At 40.9% G+C, this 19876-nt stretch overlaps 1 protein-coding gene across 1 annotated transcript in view; it reads right to left on the bottom strand.

The window, feature by feature from the left end:
- The window catches only part of LOC112069197 (protein sidekick-2-like), an 87996-nt gene that overhangs the window by 21943 nt on the left and 46177 nt on the right, over positions 1 to 19876 (bottom strand). The window contains 1 exon segment of the mRNA XM_024136491.2: positions 19180 to 19318. Coding sequence (XP_023992259.2) covers positions 19180 to 19318 — 139 coding nt within the window.

Here is a 19876-nt window from a genome sequence, read left to right on the forward strand (position 1 = left end):
TACCCCTCTAGTATTTCGTTCTGGAGACAGAATTGGCAGTGGTTGTGTGGGTGCTTGGGGAGCTGCGACTGGGGTAACTGGAGAGGAGGGGGGGTGGTGTGTGGTGGTTGTGGTATCAGTGTGGGTGTGGGACTCAGTGTGGTGTTGAGTGATCTGAGGCGCGTGTGTGTGTGTGGTTATGTGAGATCCCAGTGTGGGTGGTTGCCGGTGTTCTGTGGTGTATTGTGTGTCAAGTATTCCCTGAGATGATCTCTTCTGATGAAACACTGTGTGGGCTGTCTGTGGAATGCCATTACAGTTAGCCTTGTGACTGACTCATACATTCAACCCTTGTGGAGTGGAGGAGCTCACTGCATAGGCAGAAATCCCATGCGGTCTCAGATAGGAAGGCTCTGGTTGTGTAGATTAGGTTATGTTCAATCCCCATGCAGTCTCAGATAGGAAGGCTCAGGTTGTGTAGATTAGGTTATGTTCAATCCCCATGCAGTCTCAGATAGGAAGGCTCTGGTTGTGTAGATTAGGTTATGTTCAATCCTCATGCAGTCTCAGATAGGAAGGCTCAGGTTGTGTAGATTAGGTTATGTTCAATCCCATGCAGTCTCAGATAGGAAGGCTCAGGTTGTGTAGATTAGGTTATGTTCAATCCCATGCAGTCTCAGATAGGAAGGCTCTGGTTGTGTAGATTAGGTTATGTTCAATCCCCATGCAGTCTCAGATAGGAAGGCTCAGGTTGTGTAGATTAGGTTATGTTCAATCCCCATGCAGTCTCAGATAGGAAGGCTTCAGGTTGTGTAGATTAGGTTATGTTCAATCCCCATGCAGTCTCAGATAGGAAGGCTCTGGTTGTGTTCACTTTATTGTAAAGGTTCATAACATACATATAAAATAACAAGATGCATTTAAGAGCCAACAGCCATGTTTCAGGGAGCGTAAGTGACACTTTCAAAACCTCTCCATTCAGAGATCACGTGTGGAGTGTGGAGGTTACAAAGGAGTGAGAGAGGGTATTCTATTGAGTATGGAGTGAAAGGGTATTTATGAGTATCAAGTAAGAGAGGGTATTTATGAGTATGGAGTGAGAGAGGGTATTTATGAGTATGGAGTGAGAAAGGGTATTTATGAGTATGGAGTGAGAGAGGGTATTTTATGAGTATGGAGTGAGAGAGGGTATTTATGAGTATGGAGTGAGAAAGGGTATTTATGAGTATGGAGTGAGAAAAGGGTATTTATGAGTATGGAGTGAGAAAGGGTATTTATGAGTATGAGTGAGAGGGTATTTATGAGTATGGAGTAAGAGAGGGTATTTATGAGTATGGAGTGAGATAGGATTTATGAGTATGATGAAGAGGTATTTATGGAGTATGGAGTGAGATAGGGTATTTATGAGTATGGAGTGAGAGAGGGTATTTTATGAGTATGGAGTGAGATAGGATATGTAATGAGTATGGAGTAAGAGCAGGGTATGTATGAGTATGGCAGTGAGAAAGGGTATTTATGAGTATGGAGTGAGAAAGGGTATTTATGAGTATGGAGTGAGATAGGGTATTTATGAGTATGGAGTAAAAGAGGCTATGTATGAGTATGGAGTGAGAAAGGGTATTTATGAGTATGGAGTAAGAAAGAGGTATTTATGAGTATGGAGTAAGAGAGGGTAGTTATGAGTATGGAGTAATAAGAGAGGCGTATTATGAGTATGGAGTAAGAGAGGATATGTATTGAGTATGGAGTGAGAGAGGGTATTTATGAGTATGGAGTGAGAAAGGGTATTTATGAGTATGGAGTGAGAGAGGGTATTTATGAGTATGGAGTGAGAGAGGGTATTTATGAGTATGGAGTGAGAAAGGTATTATGAGTATGGAGTAAGAGAGGGTATTTATGAGTATGGAGTGAGAGAGGGTATTTATGAGTATGGAGTGAGAAAGGGTATTTATGCAGTATGGAGTAAGAGAGGGTATTTGACTGAGTATTATGGAGTAAGAGAGGGTATTTATGAGTATGGAGTAGAGAGGGTATTTATGAGTATGGAGTAAGAGAGGGTATTTATGAGTATGGAGTAAGAGAGGGTATTTATGAGTATGGCAGTAAGATAGGGTATTATGAGTATGGAGTGAGAAAGGGTATTTATGAGTATGGAGTGAGAGAGGGTATTTATGAGTCTATGGAGTAAGAGAAGGGTATTTATGAGTATGGAGTGAGAAAGGGTATTTATGAGATATGGAGTGAGAAAGAGGTATTTATGAGTATGGAGTGAAGAGAGGGTATTTATGAGTATGGAGGAAGAGAGGGTATTTATGAGTTTATGGAGGTGAGAAAGGGTATTTATGAGTATGGAGTAAGAGAGGGTATGTATGCAGTATGGAGTGAGGAAAGGGTATTTATGAGTAATGGAGTAAAGAGGGTATTTATGAGATATGGAGTGAGAGAGGGTATTTATGAGTACTTGGAGTGAGAAAGGGTATTTTATGAGTATGGAGTGAGAAAGGGTATTTATGAGTATGGAGTGAGAGAGGGTATTTAATCGAGTATGGAGTGGAGAGAGGGTATTTTATGAGTATGGAGTGAGGAAGAGGGGGTATTTATGAGTATGGAGTAAAGAGAGGGTATTTATGAGTTATGGAGTGAGAAAGATGCGTATTTATGAGTATGGAGTAAGAGAGGGTATTTATGAGTATGGAGTAAGAGAAGGTATTTTATGATTATGCGAGTAGAGAGGGTATTTATGAGTATGGAGTAAGAGAGGGTATTTATGAGTATGGAGTAAGAGAGGGTATTTATGAAGTATGCGGAGTGAGAGAGGGTATTTATGAGTAATGAGTACAGAGAGGGTATTATGATGAGTAGGAGTGAGTGAGAAAGCGGTATTTATGAGTATGGAGTGAGAGAGGGTATTTATGAGTATGGAGTAAGAGGGTATTTATGAGGGTGATGAGTTTGAGAAAGGGTATTTTATGAGTATGGAGTGAGAAGAGGGTAGTTTTCATCGAGTCATGGACGGTGAGCAGGCGGTATTTAGAGTATGGCCAGCTAAGACGAGGGCTATTTATGAGTTATGGAGTTGAGAAAGGGCTTATTTATGAGTATGGGAGTAAGAGAGCGGTATGTATTGAGCTATGAGTGAGAAAGGGTATTATGAGTATGGAGTGAGAGAAGGGTATTTATGAGTATGGAGTAAGAGAGGGTATTTATGAGTATGGAGTGGGTGAACACGTGTAGTGGGCAGGGTCAAGGGGAGGTATTGAGAATGCTATGAGAGAGAAGGGGAAAGAGCGAGACCTCACAACATCCACAAGGGGTGCACTCAGAACAGCTCTCTCAAAACACTCAAGGTTCTTCTTAGAACTTGGTGAAAAAAATGTTTTTGCATTCTATTTAAGTTCGTCCACATTTTCCTCCCTCTGTCCCTATAAGCCAGTTAAACAATCAGACATCCGTTRATGCTGATTGGCCTTGGTTGGGAGAGCCTCTCTCGATCTCTCTCCTCTCTCTCCACACTGTCACTGAAGGGCCTGAAAACCAACTTTATTTTTTCCACAAATATTTATATTTTAGGTTGAGTGCATCCCAACGTTTGAAACTTTCATGAGAAAGACATTTGGAGAAGAGAGCGTGAGATTATCATATTACTTATTTGTAACCTTTATTTAACTAGGCAAGTCAGTTAAAGAACAAATTCATATTTTCAATGACGGCCTAGGAACAGTGGGTTAACTAGCCCAACGCTCTAACCACTAGACTACCCTGCCGCCTCATCATGAGCGTGTTGCTGATAAATTTTAACTAAACCACAAAAACCTTTAGGGCAATCACGGAGAGAGCTGTAATTCAATTACTAATAATATTGTTAATAATTTATAACAAGACTACATTTAATACACTTAAACTTGGATGCAGGAGAGAAACACACACAATGGAAAGTTAACGTATTATTGCCATTTTCTATCTCTACTGTGTCTCGGTTATGAAACACGAAACATTAAAATGGGATATGAAGGTTATGAGGAACAATACCACTGCTGCGGCAGTTTGTGCATCGATGATTATTTGGACYAATCCCGATTTCAAGTGAGTGCACATACACCTGGTGTCTTTCGGAAGGGGAGGGGTTCATTTGGCCCATAGATGACAGTTAGTAAATCCTTGATTCTAGAACCTCCTCCACTGTGACCTTGCAGACAGCTGTTTTAGAAAGAGGAGTACACGCAGTCACTAATGAAGGACAGCATCGTTTGATAAGCGATAGAATTTGCAAACCTACATCTCTCTCCTTGCTCCTCCAGATAAGATCATGTTGAGCTAGCACTGGTCATTATTTCACTTGGTCCCCACGGCCCCTCAATTTTAGGGCTCCCAAGTGACACAACGCTCTAAGGCACTACATCTCAGTGCTAGAGGTGTCCCTACAGACCGTGGTTCGATCCCGGGCTGTATCACAACCAGCTGTGATCGTGATTCCCATAGGGCGGCGCACAATTGGCCCAGCGTCGTCCGGGGAAAGGTTGGCCGGGGTAAGCCATCATTGTAAAATAATAATTTGTTCTTAACTGACTTGCCTAGTTAAATAAAGGATAAACGGTCATGCTGCTCCCACTATGGTCATTCCCCCCACCCCCTCAACTGTCTTTACTCTGCCTCCACCCCAACGTACAATTATTTACTCATCAGTGCTACAGTTATGTGTATATATATATATATATTATTGTTATTGTTGTTTTTATTACCATCGTCATTATTTAATTTAGTCCATGTTAGGGATCGGAACCTAAGATTGTCACTGTACCCTGCAATCACACCTGCAACCCTGTACATGTGACTATTATCAAATCAAACCAAATTTGATTGGTCACATACAAATATTCAAATCAAATCAAATTGTATTTGTCAAATACAACTACAAGCCGAATAAGTGTGGACTTTACCGTGAAATGCTTCCTTACAAGCCCTTAACCAACAGTGCAGTTCAAGAAGAGTTAAGAAAATATTTACCAAATAGACTAAAGTAAAAAATAATAACAAAAAGTAACACAATAAGAAGAACATTAACGAGGCTATATACAGGGGGTATCGGTACTGAGTCAGTGTGCTGGAGTACAGGTGTAACGATGTTCTTCTTCCGATGAGGAAAATGAAGGATCGGACCAAAATGCAGTGTGGTACGTGTCCATGTTAAATTTATTAACTGAACACGGAAAAAAGACAAAAATAACAAAGTGAATGACAACAAAAATCGAAACAGTCCTGAATGGTGAAACAAACACAAAAACAGGAAACAACTACCCACAAACACAGGTGGGAACAGGCTACCTAAGTATGATTCTCAATCAGAGACAACGATTGACAGCTGCCTCTGATTGGGAACCATACTAGGCCAAACACAGAAATACAACACATAGAACAAAACATAGAATATAGAACATAGAATGCCCACCCCAACTCATGCCCTGACCAAACCAAAATAAAGACATAAAAAAAGGAACTAAGGTCAGAATGTGACAACAGGTTAGTTGAGGTAATTTGTACATGTAGGTAGGGGTGAAGTGACTATGCATAGATAATAAACAGCGAGTAGAATCAGTGTACAAAAGTAAGGGGGGGGGGGGTAGTCAATGTAAATAGTCTGGTGGCGATTTTATTAACTGTACAGCAGTCTTATGGCTTGGGGTAGAAGTTGTTGAGGAACGTTTTGGTCCTAGACGTTTTGGTCCTAGACTGGGCGCTGTCCTCAGATAATCGKATGGTATGCTTTCGCCGTAAAGCCTTTTTGAATTCTGACACWYRGGTTGGATTAACAAGAAGTTRATCTTTAYGCCGATGTATAACACTTGTATGTTTTTTGAATTTTTATTCTGAGTATTTATGTTTCTGAATTTGTCGCTCTGCAATTTCACATGATGTTGGCCAGGTGGGACGCTAGCATCCCACACCCCCTAGAGAGGTTAACCTTTCTCGCCCCGGGGTTCCGCTAGCGGAACACCCACAACATTTCGCAGCGCGCGAAATTCAAAAATATTTTTTTGKAATATTTAACTTCCACACATTAACAAGTCCAATACAGCAAATGAAAGATAAACATCTTGTGAATCCAGCCAACATGTCCGAATTTTAAAATGTTTTACAGCGAAAACACAATATATTTTTTTATGTTAGCTCACCACAAAAGCCAAACACACAACGCCATGTTGTCACCGCCAACATAGCTTTCACAAAACCCACAAAGAGATAAAATTAATCACTAACCTTTGAATAACTTCATCAGATGACAGTCTTATAACATCATGTTATACAATACATTTATGTTTTGTTCGAAAATGTGCATATTTATAGGTATAAATCAGTTAGTTACAGCAGCTACCGTCACAAATAGCACCAAAACAGCTAGAATAATTAGAAAGAGCAACTGAAATACCTAATATATAAAGATTCACTGGTTCTTAATGCAAACCACTGTGTTAGATTTAAAAAAATTACTTAGTACAAAGTACAGCATGCAATATTGTGAGACAGCGCCCAGCAATTCTCCGCCAAGTTGGAGCCAACAATACCACAAAAATACAAATAACATCATAAATATTCTCTTACCTTTGATGATCTTCCATCAGAATGTAGTGCAAGGAGTCCTATTTCCACAATAAATCGTTGTTTGTTTTAGAATGTCCATTTCTTCTGTCGAATTAGCAACTTTGGCTAGCATTGTGGAGGGCACATGTCATCAACTCTTGGCGCAAAGAACGAAAAATTCCAAAAGTCACAATTACGTCGAATAAACTGTCAAACTCGGTTGAAATCCATCTTTATGATGTTTTTCTCATATGTATCCAAATAAATTCCAAGACGGAGCATTTCGTCGTGTATACCTAACGCATTTCAGAAGACAATGTGGGGTTCTCTGGTGCCGGCTAAATACTGCCAAAGGGCAGACCTTTCACTCCAAAAGCTCTCATTCGTCTCACATCAAGCTAGACACCCCATTCAACATTCTACTGCCTGTTGACATCTAGTGGAAGGCGTATGAAGTGCATACAGATCCATTAAATAAAAGCAATTGAATAGGCAAGCCTTACACAGAGCCCCATTTTCAGATTTTCACTTCCGTTTGGAAGTTTGCTGCCAAATGATTTTGTTTTACTCACAGATATAATTCAAACAGTTTAGGAAACTTCAGAGTTTTTTCTATCCATAGTAATAGTAATATGCATATCGTATGATCTAGAACAGAGTTACAGGCCGTTTAATTTGGCACGATTTTTTCCCAAAGTGAAAACAGCGCCCCCTATTCACTAAGAGGTTAACTTCTCAAACTATAGGGGTGCTGTTTCCGCATTAGCATATTGTGTCTCCAAATTAAACTGCCTCGTGCTAAATCTTGATCTACAATATGCATATTATTGTTATTATTGGATAGAAAACCACTTCTAGTTTCTATAGAAGTTGGAATTTTGTCTCTGAGTGGGTACAGAACAATTTCTACAGCACTTTTCATGACAGGTTCAGATTTCAGAAATTTTTTACCTCTGATCTGGTCTGTTTAAGTCACAGTTGAATCTTATAAGGAAACCGACACTGCCTACGTCTTCCTCTGGTGTCTTTACGTCATCACGTTTCAATAAAAATCAGAGGCACGTTCACACCATTACAAAAGACCAAAATGTACAGACCTCCCTTTCTCAACGTGCTCCTGAAGCGTCAAGGCATCGGACCTGCCTCGTTCCAAATCGTTTTCTAACCAGCAATATTTCTCGTCAGTTGTTTCAGTCTTATAGTTGTTAAAAACATCTAATGTAGTTAATTTGAGCCGTTTATATCAATTATATCCGTTTAGTGCGATTTTGAGAATTTCTTTGTTGTCGCGCTCTGAAAGTTTGACACGTTTTAGAGGTGTCGTCGTTGGTGGTGGACATTCGAAGGACAGAGGACATCTATCGACCAAAGACGTTTATAACATAGAAAGGATACATTGCCAAGAATCTGATGGAAGAACGAGCTCAAAGTAAGCAATATTTAATATATAATCGTGTTCTCGTCGAAATATTTTAAACGCTATTTCCCATTTTTGGTTATAGCTTCCCTTGCCACCCTGTATTGAAAAGTAAGATAATTTTAAAAATGTAAATCAGCGGTTGCATTAAGAACTAATTTGTCTTTCGATTGCTGTCAACCCTTATTTTTAGTCAAGTATATGATTAGCTTTCAATTAAACTAGATCACTCTGATAATGACACGTCAGACATTCTGAGGCTTGATTCCTAGTATTTTTATTGTGTGAACCACGGTTTTGTATGGCTAAATATGCACCTTTTCGAACAAACTGTATATGTTATATTGAAAATGATGTTACAGGAGTGTCATCGGAAATTCTGAGAAGGTTAGTGAAAAAATTAATAATTTTTTGCGTGATTACGTTATACGCTCTTTGTGAATCGATGCTCTGGTACATTTACATTTGGTATGCTAACTATCGATTATATGTCTGTTTTCGCTGAAAACGCTTAGAAAATCTGAACATATTGTCTAAATCACAAGAACTGGGTCTTCCATTGCTATGCTTTGTCTATTTTTATGAATGTTTTATGATGAGTAAATTGGTCATACACGTTGCTCTATCTAGTAATCTAGTCGATTTGTGATGGTGGGTGCAATTGTAAACTGTGATTTCTACCTGAAATATGCACTTTTTTCTAACAAAAACATCCTATCCAGAATAATGTATCAGACTGTCATCTGAAGAGTTTTTTCTTGGTTAGTGGATATCAATATCTTATTGAGCCGAAATTGGTGATAGCACCTGAAGGGTAAGAAACTGAAGGAGTTAATAGTGGTGTATTTTGCTAACGTGTTTAGCTAATAGATTTACATATTTTGTCTTCCTGTAAACATTTTAAAAAATCTGAAATGTGGCTTTATTCACAAGATCCTGTATCTTATCTCGGTGTCTTGGACTTGTGATTTAATTATATTTAGATGCTACTATCTTACTTTTGAAGCTATGCTACCTATGCTAATTAGTGTGTGGGGGTGGGTGCTCCCGACCCGGGTAGGCTCGTGAAAGGTTATGTGTTTATGGTTGAATCATCAGCATACATGGACACACATGCTTTGTTTAATGCCAGTGGTAGGTCATTGGTAAAAATAGAAAAGAGTAGAGGGCCTAGAGAGCTGCCCTGCGGTACACCACACTTTACATGTTTGACATTAGAGAAGCTTCCATTAAAGAAAACCCTTTGAGTTCTATTAGATAGATAGCTCTGAATCACTGATATGGCAAAGGTTTAAAAGCCATAACACATATGTTTTTTCAACAACAGGTTACGGTCAATAATATCAAAGGCTGCACTGAAATCTAACAGTACTGCTCCCACAATCTTCTTATTATCAATTTATTTCAACCAATCATCAGTAATTTGTGTCAGTGCAGTATATGTTGAGTGCCCTTCTCTATAAGCATGCTGACAGTCTTAATTTGGTTAAAGATAAATAGCCTTTTTTAACCTTTATTTAACTAGGATAGTCAGTTAACAGTAAATTATTATTTACAATGACAGCCTACCCTGGCCAAACCTGGACGACGCTGGGCCAATTGTGCGCCGCCCTATGGGACTCCCAATCACGGGCGGTTGTGATATAGCCTGGAATCGAACCAAAGTTTGAATTTYCATCTCTTGCACTGAGATGCAGTGCCTTAGACCGCTGTGCTACTCGGGAGCCCTGTATTTAGTCAAACACCATTTTTCCCAATAGTTTGCTAAGAGCTGGCAGCAAGCTTTTAGGTCTGTTGTTAGAACCAGTAAAGGCCACTTGGGTAGCGGAATTAARTTGGCTTCCCTCCAGGCCTGAAGACAAAGACTTTCCTCTAGGTTCAGATTAAATATATGACAGATAGGAGTGGCTAACGAGTCAGCTACCATCCTCAATAGCTTTCCATCTAAATTGTCAAGTCCAGGAGGTTTGTCATAATCCACCTCTCCCACACTAACTTTACAAAATGTTAACTTGCATTAAAAAACAAATAATGAAAGAAAGATATTCCATGAATATGATTGCTCACCGTTCGTTGTTGGCATTTCCTGCCTAAGTCTGCCCACTTTGCCAATTAATTAGTCATTAAAATAATTGTCAACATCAAATGGTTATGTGATGAATAAGCCATCTGATTCGATGAAAGATGGAGTTTATATTTTCTTTCTGCAAATAATTTCCATCATTCTTTATGTCATTGATCTTGGCTTCATAATACAGTGTCTTCTTCTTTTTGRTGAGTTTAGTCATATCATTTCTCAGTTTGCAGTAAGTCAGCCAGTCTGATGTGCAGCCAGACTTATTAGCCACTCCTTTTGCCCCATCTCTTTCAACCATACAGTTTTCAATTCCTCATCAATCCATGGAGCCTTAACAGTTCTGACAGTCAGTTTCTTAACAGGTGCTTGTTTATCAATAATTGGAAGATGCAATTTCTTACATCCATCAAGTGCAGAGTCTAGATGCTCCTTCTTAATCACATCAGACCAACAAATATGTTTAACATCATCCACATAAGAGTCACAGCAAAATATTTTGTATGATCTCTAATACACTATTTTAGGCCCAGCTTTCAGAACTTTGGCTTTCCTGGATATAGCCACTATATTGTGATCACTGCATCCAATGGGTACGGATATAGCTTTAGAACAAAGTTCTACAGTATTAGTGAAAGTGTGATTAATATATGTGGATGATCTTGTTCCTGTAGTGTTTGTAAACACCCCAATACGTTGATTAATAACCTGAACCAGATTGCAGGCACTAGTTACAGTGAGAAGCTTCCTCTTGAGTGGACAGCTTGATGAAAAACCAGTCAATATTCAGGTCCCCAAGAAAGTAGACCTTTCTGTTTACATCACATACACTATCAAGCATTTCACACATATTAGATACTGACTGTAAGCACATGGTGGCCTATAGCAACACCCCAAAAGAAAAGGCTTTAGATGTGCCAAGTGAACCTGCAACCACAAAACTTCAATAACACTTGACATATGATCTTCTTCTCTATTCATTACAGGAATATGGCTCTGAATATATACAGCAACACCTCCCCCATAAGCATTTCTGTCTCTTTTATATATGTTATATTGCTACTGCTGTATTATCAAATGAATTATCTAAGTGTGTTACAGAAATGGCTAATATATGAATGTTATCTGATGTTAGCAAGTTACTGATTTCATGAACCATATTTCTAAGGCTACATATATTAATATGGGTTATTTCAGCACTTTCCTGGGTAGCTTATTATAAATAGACATAATATGGAAAAGAGCAAACAACCTACCCAACCTCTAGTGGTCCTGGGCTAATCTCACACAGCAGACTTCACAGCAAGTTTCAGAGACACATTGGACTGGTTCCACCATTGTGTCTTCTGTGAGAAGGGACTAGTCGTGGCAGGGATGGCCCCTCTATGGGCAGACAAAGGGTTAAGGAGTGAATGTGAAGAAAATGTTATTGCTGGCCCTGTGAGAGATTATGATAAACTGCCTGTTTAAAAATTCAGAGGAAGCTCCACTAAACAGGCCCACTCCTCCCATCATTCCCTTCTCTCCCCCTCCCTCTCTCCCTCACTTACCTCTGATGCTCATTCACTGTTGAGTGAGTGAGGTGTGAATTATTTAAACATTTTCCGGTATAAAGAGGGGGTAGTAGCACCCTCATCAGCCCCGAAATCCAGTCAAGGAGTAGTAGGTTGGTTGGTGTGTAGTGAATGCCGAAGGGGTGTAATCCACCCTCACCCCCCCCTCTGCTCCCCTCCTCGGGCCTGTGGGACTCATTAACAATGACTGCAGTTGCGTTCCACAGCTTTGTGAACTCCGGGAGTGCGTCAAGCTCCTTTAACTCATACCCTCATTCCTTCCTTAATCACTCTTGGCCAAAGGCCACTTTCCACTGGGCACAGATGTAACTTCAATGTCTAGTTTTGATTTACATTTGGTTAAGATGTCAACTAACGTGAATTCAACTTGAAATCAACAAAACATTTCACCACGTCAATAAATGTAGGTTAATAGTTATGTGATTCAATGCCATCACATTACATTTTTTGGTTGAAATGACGTGGAAACATTGATTCAACCAGTTTTTTCCCAATGGGTTATCACCAGTGGTGTGAAATACTTACGTAAAAATACTTAAAAGTACTACTTAAGTAGATTTTTGGGGGAATCTGTAGTACTATTTATATTTTGGACAAATTTTACTTTTACTTCACTAGATTCCCAAATAAAATTATGTACTTTTTTTCTCCATACATTTTCCCTTACACCTAAAAGTACTTGTTACATTTTGAATGGTTAGCAGAACAGGAAAATTGTCTCATTCACACACTTTTCAAGAGAACATCCCTGGTCATGTCACAACTTCTGCCGAAGTCGGTTCCTCTCCTTGTTCGGGCGGTGTTCGGTGGTCGACGTCACCGGTCTTCTAGCCATCGCCGATCCATTTTTCATGTTCCATTTGTTTTGTCTGATTGTCACACTCACCTGGTTTCAATTCCCTAATTACATGTTGTATATGTTCCCTCTGTTTCCCCCATGTCCTTGTCGGGAATTGTTCATTGTAAGTACGTGTGCCTTTTGTGACTGGTGCGAGACGGGTTTTGTGCCCATGTGTTTTTTTGTTATTTTTGTAAGCCAGGAGTTATGTGCATTAAACGGRTCCGGCCATTTACCAAGTTCTGCTTTACTGCGTTTGACTTCCATGCCACCAGTTACGCACCCCTTGACTGGTCATCCCTACTGCCTCTGATCTGGCGGACTCACTAAACACATGCTTCATTTGTAAATTATGTCTGAGTGTTGGAGCATGCCCCTGGCTATTCGTACATGTAAAAAACAAGAAAATGGTGCCGCCTGGTTTGCTTTATAAGGAATTTCAAAAGATGTATACTTTTACTTTTGATACTTAAGTATATTTAAAACCAAATACTTTTAGACTTTTACTCAAGTAGTATTTTACTGGGTGACTAGTCATTTTACTTGAGTCATTTTCTATTAAGGTATCTTTACTTTATCTCAAGTATGACAATTGGGTACTTTTTCCACCACTGGTTATCACTGAAGATGTAAACACACTGGCTCAAATAAGGCAACATCCGTTTCCATCCTCTCTCTCTCTAGGAAATACTGAGGATCTTCAACCTTCCAATAAGTTAAGACACTGTTATTCAGAGGAGCTAGCCAACAACACAACTAACACAATCACATCAAACTGAAGCTGGAATGACTGCAAACTAGCAAAACTTCGTTTCGTTGTACCTTTTTTCAATTGACATTTCTTTGTATATYTACATAAAAATTGTGCCAGCTGATTCATGATTTTAACTGGCTGAGAAACGCTGCCTCCGGACTCTTAACACATTCATTACTATGGGACAGCTGGAGATCTAATTTGAATATTGGAACAATGTTGCAAATGTCGTAGAGACAGACAGCAAGGTTTATACAAATCTCCACTGTTGAAAACTAAATGTTAGTCTAAAAGAAATGTGAGATAATGTCTTGATGCTTTTTATAGTGGAGGTCAAGTTCATAAATTGCCTGCCTGGGCTGATGAGACAGTGGATTACGCAGTCAGATGGAACAGAGTTAATAGGCATTTTAACATCATAGATTTAGCAGGTGGTAATTTGTGGAATAGACACCGGCTGGAATGCAGTTTTAACCAATCAGCATTCATCACCTCGGCAGTGGGGAGTTCAAAGATATCTGAGGTGCATTTTAGCATTCCTCCTCTCACACATAATCTCACCCCCTGGCTACCTGGCTGCTCTTCAAAGTCCAATGCACCTTTGATCCTTCCCCAAGGGCAAACACACACACACACACCACACACACACACACACACACACACACACACACACACACACACACACACACACACACACACACACACACACACACACACACACCCCACAACACACCACCACCTCACACTCACACACACACACACACTTACCTCCTGGGGTATGAAATACAGGACTAATTCCCCTGGGCACAGCATCACAGCATCAGACAGAGGGCACTTGGCTTCCTGCTGGTTCTTATGAGCTTGATCACCCAAGTCAGTCCAAATGGCACCCTATTCCCTATTTAGTGCACATATTTGACCAGAGTCTATAAAACTCTGGTCAAAAGTAGTGCAATATGGAATAAATTGCCATTTGGGACGCTCCACAGTCAGCCAGTCAGTAGTCCACACACTTAATGCTATCTCCTCTAATTTAATACCATGCCGCTGGCACAAGTACACACACACGCTTACACACTCCACACCAGAGCTAAATGCAGTGAGCAGTAGAGCAGGAACTCCCAATATGTCCGCAATGCTGTGGTTAATCCTAATTTACTGTATGGTAGTAACACAGAGCCAAACAGTAAAATGCTGTGGTTAATCCTAATTACTGTATGGTAATACACAGAGCCAAACATTAATATGCTGTGATTAATCCTAATTTAGTGTATGGTAGTACACAGAGCCAAACTTAATATGCTGTGATTAATCCTAATTTACTGTATGGTAATACCAGAGCCAAACATTAATATGCTGTGATTAATCCTAATTTACTGTATGGTAATACACAGAGCCAAACAGTAAAATCCTGTGGTTAATGTAGCACAGAATCGTCTAAAATGTCATTGTATGCTGTAGCGTTAATATTTCCCTTCACTGGAATAAACAGACCTAGCCCAAACCATGAAAAACAGCTCCAGACCATTATTCCTCCTCCACCAAACTTTACAGTTGGCACTATGCATTCAGGCAGGTACTGTTGTCCTGACATCTGCCAAACACAGATTTGTTTGTCGGACTGCTAATTGGTGAAGCGTGATTCATCACTCCAGAGAACACGTGTCCACTGTTCTAGAGTCCAATGGTGGCGAGCTTTACACCACTCTAGCCGATGCTTGGCATTGCACATTGTGATCTTAGGCTTGTGTGGCTGCTCGGCCATGGAAACCCATTTCATGAAGCTCCCGGTGAACAGTTCTGGTGCTGACGTTGCTTCCAGTGGCAGTTTGAAACTTGGTAGTGAGTGTTGCAACCGAGGACGGACATATTTTACTCACTACGCGCTTCAGCACTCGGCGGTTGTTGCTCCTAGAGGTTTCCACTTCACAATAACAGCACTTACAATTGACCGGGGCAGCTCTAGCAGGCAAACATTTGACAAACTGACTTGGCCATTCTACTACCAATGTTTGAATATGGAGATTGCACGGCTGTGTGCTTGATTTTATACACCTGTTAGCAACGGGTGTGGCTGAAATAGCTGAATCCACCATTTTGAAGGGGTGTCCACATACTTTTGTATATATAGTGTATCCTATGAATCACATTGGCTATGCATTGCCTGTCTGCAAGGAATTTAAAACATTGTATCAACTATTAGCTTAGTCAGCCCAAGCTCATGGGAGAAAACTTTAAACATTATATAAAATATTCTGGGCCCTCAGAGTTTCCTGTGCCAGTGAGCTCCGGACAGACAGAGCTGTAGGCTATTTGCGCAAGGGATAAGAAGTAATCAGGTAGGCCTATTTAATGACGTTTCCACCCGACCAGAGTATGACATTTTTATCCCCTTTCATGCTGAGTGGGTATTGAAAGGGAGAGAGCTGGAAAAATTTTGCAAATAGGCTACATTGAGGAACTATTGTCATTCTCAATGGACGTAAAAACAGACTTTGTTTACTTACTGTTTGAGGCAAAGAAAAAATGACTTTGAGAAGCTCCACAGTGATGGTAGCCTAGGCCTAGTTCCATGCGTAATCAAGTGTGTGTCCTCACTCAAGACTGACATGTGCGGTCCAAACAAAAGACAATAAATACATTTAAAACTCGTAAATGGAATTAAATAAACCAAAATTTGTAAGCCTAGGTTGTGCGCTCTGCAAATAATGTGTCCACACCTACAATGACAATGGTAAGACTTTAATAATAATATATATATAATATATTGAATGCATTAACATAAATTACCATAACTAAAACGTAGATTATAAATGATGGGAATTAAGGGTCAATGTACGACTGGTGATACTGGTGTGCCATCCCCGTTGCCTCCACAATGGATTAGTCCACTCAGACAGGCCTCCACAATGGATTAGTCCACTCAGACAGGCCTCCACAATGGATTAGTCCACTCAGACAGGCCTCCACAATGGATTAGTCCACTCAGACAGGGGTGAATCACACAGGTGTCTCGTGTGCCATAATTGTTTTGCCATTGCTCGACTAAAAAAATCTTGACCAAGCATTCGACCAGTCGACTAAATGGGGTCAGCCCRAGTTTGGAACAAAAGCTGTCACGGGATAATTTATATACCCTAGCATGACTTTATCCGGCAAACATTCTGCATCAAAACTCAGAAGGACAGAAAGGGTCTCCTCAGTCTCAAGCTCGCCACTAGGTCTGCATTGCACCAAATGGCATGTATCACAGACACCGGGGATCCTCAACTTCAGTCGATCCATCTCAACACTCAACACCACCCCAGTTATCACTCCATTCAGCTGCACTCCAAAGAGCAAAGCAGGATGCAGCTTTTGTCCCGAGTCGTGAAACGTGTAGCGCCCTATCCCTCTGGGCAGCAGACACACAACAAATCTATACTTTGACCATATTTGCAGAACCCAGCCTAACACCACAAACGGATCTGCCAAAAGGCATGGATCCACTTCCTCTATGAATCGTACTACCTCTGGGCCAGAGTCATCTCGGGCATTTTCCTGATCATCAGGGTGAGGCCTGGAAGCCTTCCTCTCACCTGTCAGCGCAGGTTCTTACTCTTCACTTCTGTCAGGAGAGTGATCTTTTCCAGTTCACTATCCGTCGACTGCTCACGGTTTTCAGGAGCGTAACAAGTAATTATCTGTCCTGTACTTGACTCAAAAGAGAAATGACTTGGTTTATATTTCGCAGTTTGAACCTAACACCCTTCTTTGTGGCTCACACCATCTTWTCTTCCGTTCCATGTGGCATCATCTTAACATGTGCTGACAATAAAACACAACAGATGAACCGGAATGACATTTACTCTCACGGTTGGCCAAAATTAAATAGCTGAAAGCCACGCCCCTAATAAGTCAAGCCTCCYGTCTTCTGCTCTAACCCGGTGGATCACAGCTCAATAAGCCAACTGGCTGGGTCAAAATAACCCAACGTTTGTTCTGTCCACTATTTACCCAGCACCGGGTTGAATTTAATCCAACCTTTTTTAAGTGCAGGCCAGCTAAAGCAAAAGCTTAAAGTTTTGAAATAGTATTTGAACCCAGGTCCGGAATATACTGCATCATAAGAAAGCAGCTTTGTGTTTTACAGTGGAAATATGGGGTTAATAGGAGAGTATACAATCCATCACAGCAAAAAGTCTGTTCCATCCATCGGCCTAAGTTGGACTTCTCCATGCATGATTCAAGTCATAGGCGATGTCCAAATACCCATACTGGCGTTCTACATTTTTGGCTTTTTGGGTATGCAAAAATATAACATTTTATAGTACGTGAAATTTTGGAAATTGAGTTTGCTTTAAATGCCAGAATSTAATACCTATTTCGGCTTTCATTTATAGAATTCCCTGCACACTTTTGAGGAGGAGAATTGTCTTTTCACACCCACTGCGTCTGACAACAGCTGATAATTAGAATAAGGGACGCACTCTACAAAAATAAATGAATGGCGGGGAACAGGCTCATTAGATGACGCCTTCTCAGTATGGATTATGTTGATATTTGCTGCTTACTGCATACCTTTTTACTAAACAGGACATTCTAAATAGTATGTAGTATGATAGTACACAGTATGTAGTTTTAGTAAGCGGTAGGCAAGCCACATTTCAGACACAGCCATAGGGTTTTCTCAATAATGATAAACGCAGTACCATAATACTTAGCATTGTAACTATACAGTATTGTCAAAAACATATTCAAACCAGTCAATTTAAAGGTGCAATGAGTAAAATGGTTAACTCAAGGTACTGCAAAGACATTTGTTTACATGCCAAGTAGGGCCGGGACGATACCAGTATCTCAATATTTTTTCCATGGCAAAAATTAAAACACAAAGCAGACAAAACTATTTGATCCTTTAAAAACCTGCTGTATGTAACAAATGGTGTGCTATAGCTTGGAAAATACATACATTTGACTCTGGTGGACAACATGATCATGTTCTTGGTGTGGCCATGGCTAGAGGCATGTTCTTGGTGTGGCCATGGCTAGAGGCATGTTCTTGGTGTGGCCATGGCTAGAGGCATGTTCTTGGTGTGCCATGGCTAGAGGCATGTTCTTTGGTGTGGCCATAGCTAGAGACATGTTCTTGGTGTGGCCATAGCTAAGAGACATGTTCTTGGTGTGGCCATGGCTTAGAGGCATGTTCTTGGTGTGGCCATAGCTAGAGACATGTTCTTGGTGTGGCCATAGCTAGAGACATGTTCTTGGTGTGGCCATAGCTAGAGACATGTTCTTGGTGTGGCCATGGCTAGAGGCATGTTTTGGTGTGGCCATAGCTAGAGACATGTTCTTGGTGTGGCCATGGCTAGAGGCATGTTCTTGGTGTGGCCATAGCTAGAGACATGTTCTTGGTGTGGCCATAGCTAGAGACATGTTCTTGGTGTGGCCATGGCTAGGGCATGTTCTTGGTGTGGCCATAGCTAGAGGCATGTTCTTGGTGTGGCCATGGCTAGAGGCATGTTCTTGGTGTGGCCATAGCTAGAGACATGTTCTTGGTGTGGCCATAGCTAGAGACATTGTTCTTGGTGTGGCCATAGCTAGAGACATGTTCTTGGTTGTGGCCATAGCTAGAGACATGTTCTTGTGTGGCCATAGGCTAGAGACATGTTCTTGGTGTGGCCATAGCTAGAGACATGTTCTTGGTGTGGCCATGGCTAGAGGCATGTTCTTGGTGTGGCCATAGCTAGAGGCATGTTCTTGGTGTGGCCAGGCTAGAGGCATGTTTTGGTGTGGCCATGGCTAGAGACATGTTCTTGGTGTGGCCATAGCTAGAGACATGTTCTTGGTGTGGCCATAGCTAGAGGCATGTTCTTGGTGTGGCCATAGCTAGAGACATGTTCTTGGTGTGGCCATAGCTAGAGACATGTTCTTGGTGTGGCCATAGCTAGAGGCATGTTCTTGGTGTGGCCATGGCTGGTTACTGACCTGGTATAGACACCGTTCTTACGGCAGAAGGAGTTCTTGACGGACAGCCGCCGGTTGTTGAGTTCCAGGGCGGGGAAGCGTCCCTCYTCCAGGCTGACCATATCTCCATGGGTCAGGGCATTACAGTTGGAGTTGTTCCCTGATGAACACACATAGGGAGACACTGTGACTACAGGCCAGAGGGACGGACGGACAGGCAGGTGGGGGTTAGTGATGCTGTATGTCATGTAGCCCACTCTAGTACTGTTACTACTGTATGGCTGTGCCCCAAATGGCTCCATATTCCCTATATAGGCCCTTGTCAAAAGTAGTGCACCACATAGGGAATAGGGTGCCATTTTGCACGTACACTATGAGTTGTATAGAAACACTAGAGGATGAATCATGGATGGATGTTTTTCATAATATTCTGTTATGTACTCTACCACTACTAATGTCACTACTGAGTTCTATAGAAACTAGAGGAGTGACTGGAATGATTCCAGAATGATGTCATCACAGGTATATTAGGCGATTGAAGCCAGGCATCTAAATACTGATTATAGATTCCACAATATTCAACAAAAACACAGCCTTTAAACCTAAACTAAAACCCACAAAGTCTAGGTCAATAGCCTTATCAGCTGATGTTGATGTAAAGATGCTGATTTAAAACTGATTTGTGTTGTTACTTCTCTGACCTCTGACCTACCTCTTC

This window comes from Salvelinus sp. IW2-2015, unplaced genomic scaffold, assembly GCF_002910315.2.
Source record: "Salvelinus sp. IW2-2015 unplaced genomic scaffold, ASM291031v2 Un_scaffold928, whole genome shotgun sequence".
Taxonomy (NCBI): Eukaryota; Metazoa; Chordata; class Actinopteri; order Salmoniformes; family Salmonidae; genus Salvelinus; species Salvelinus sp. IW2-2015.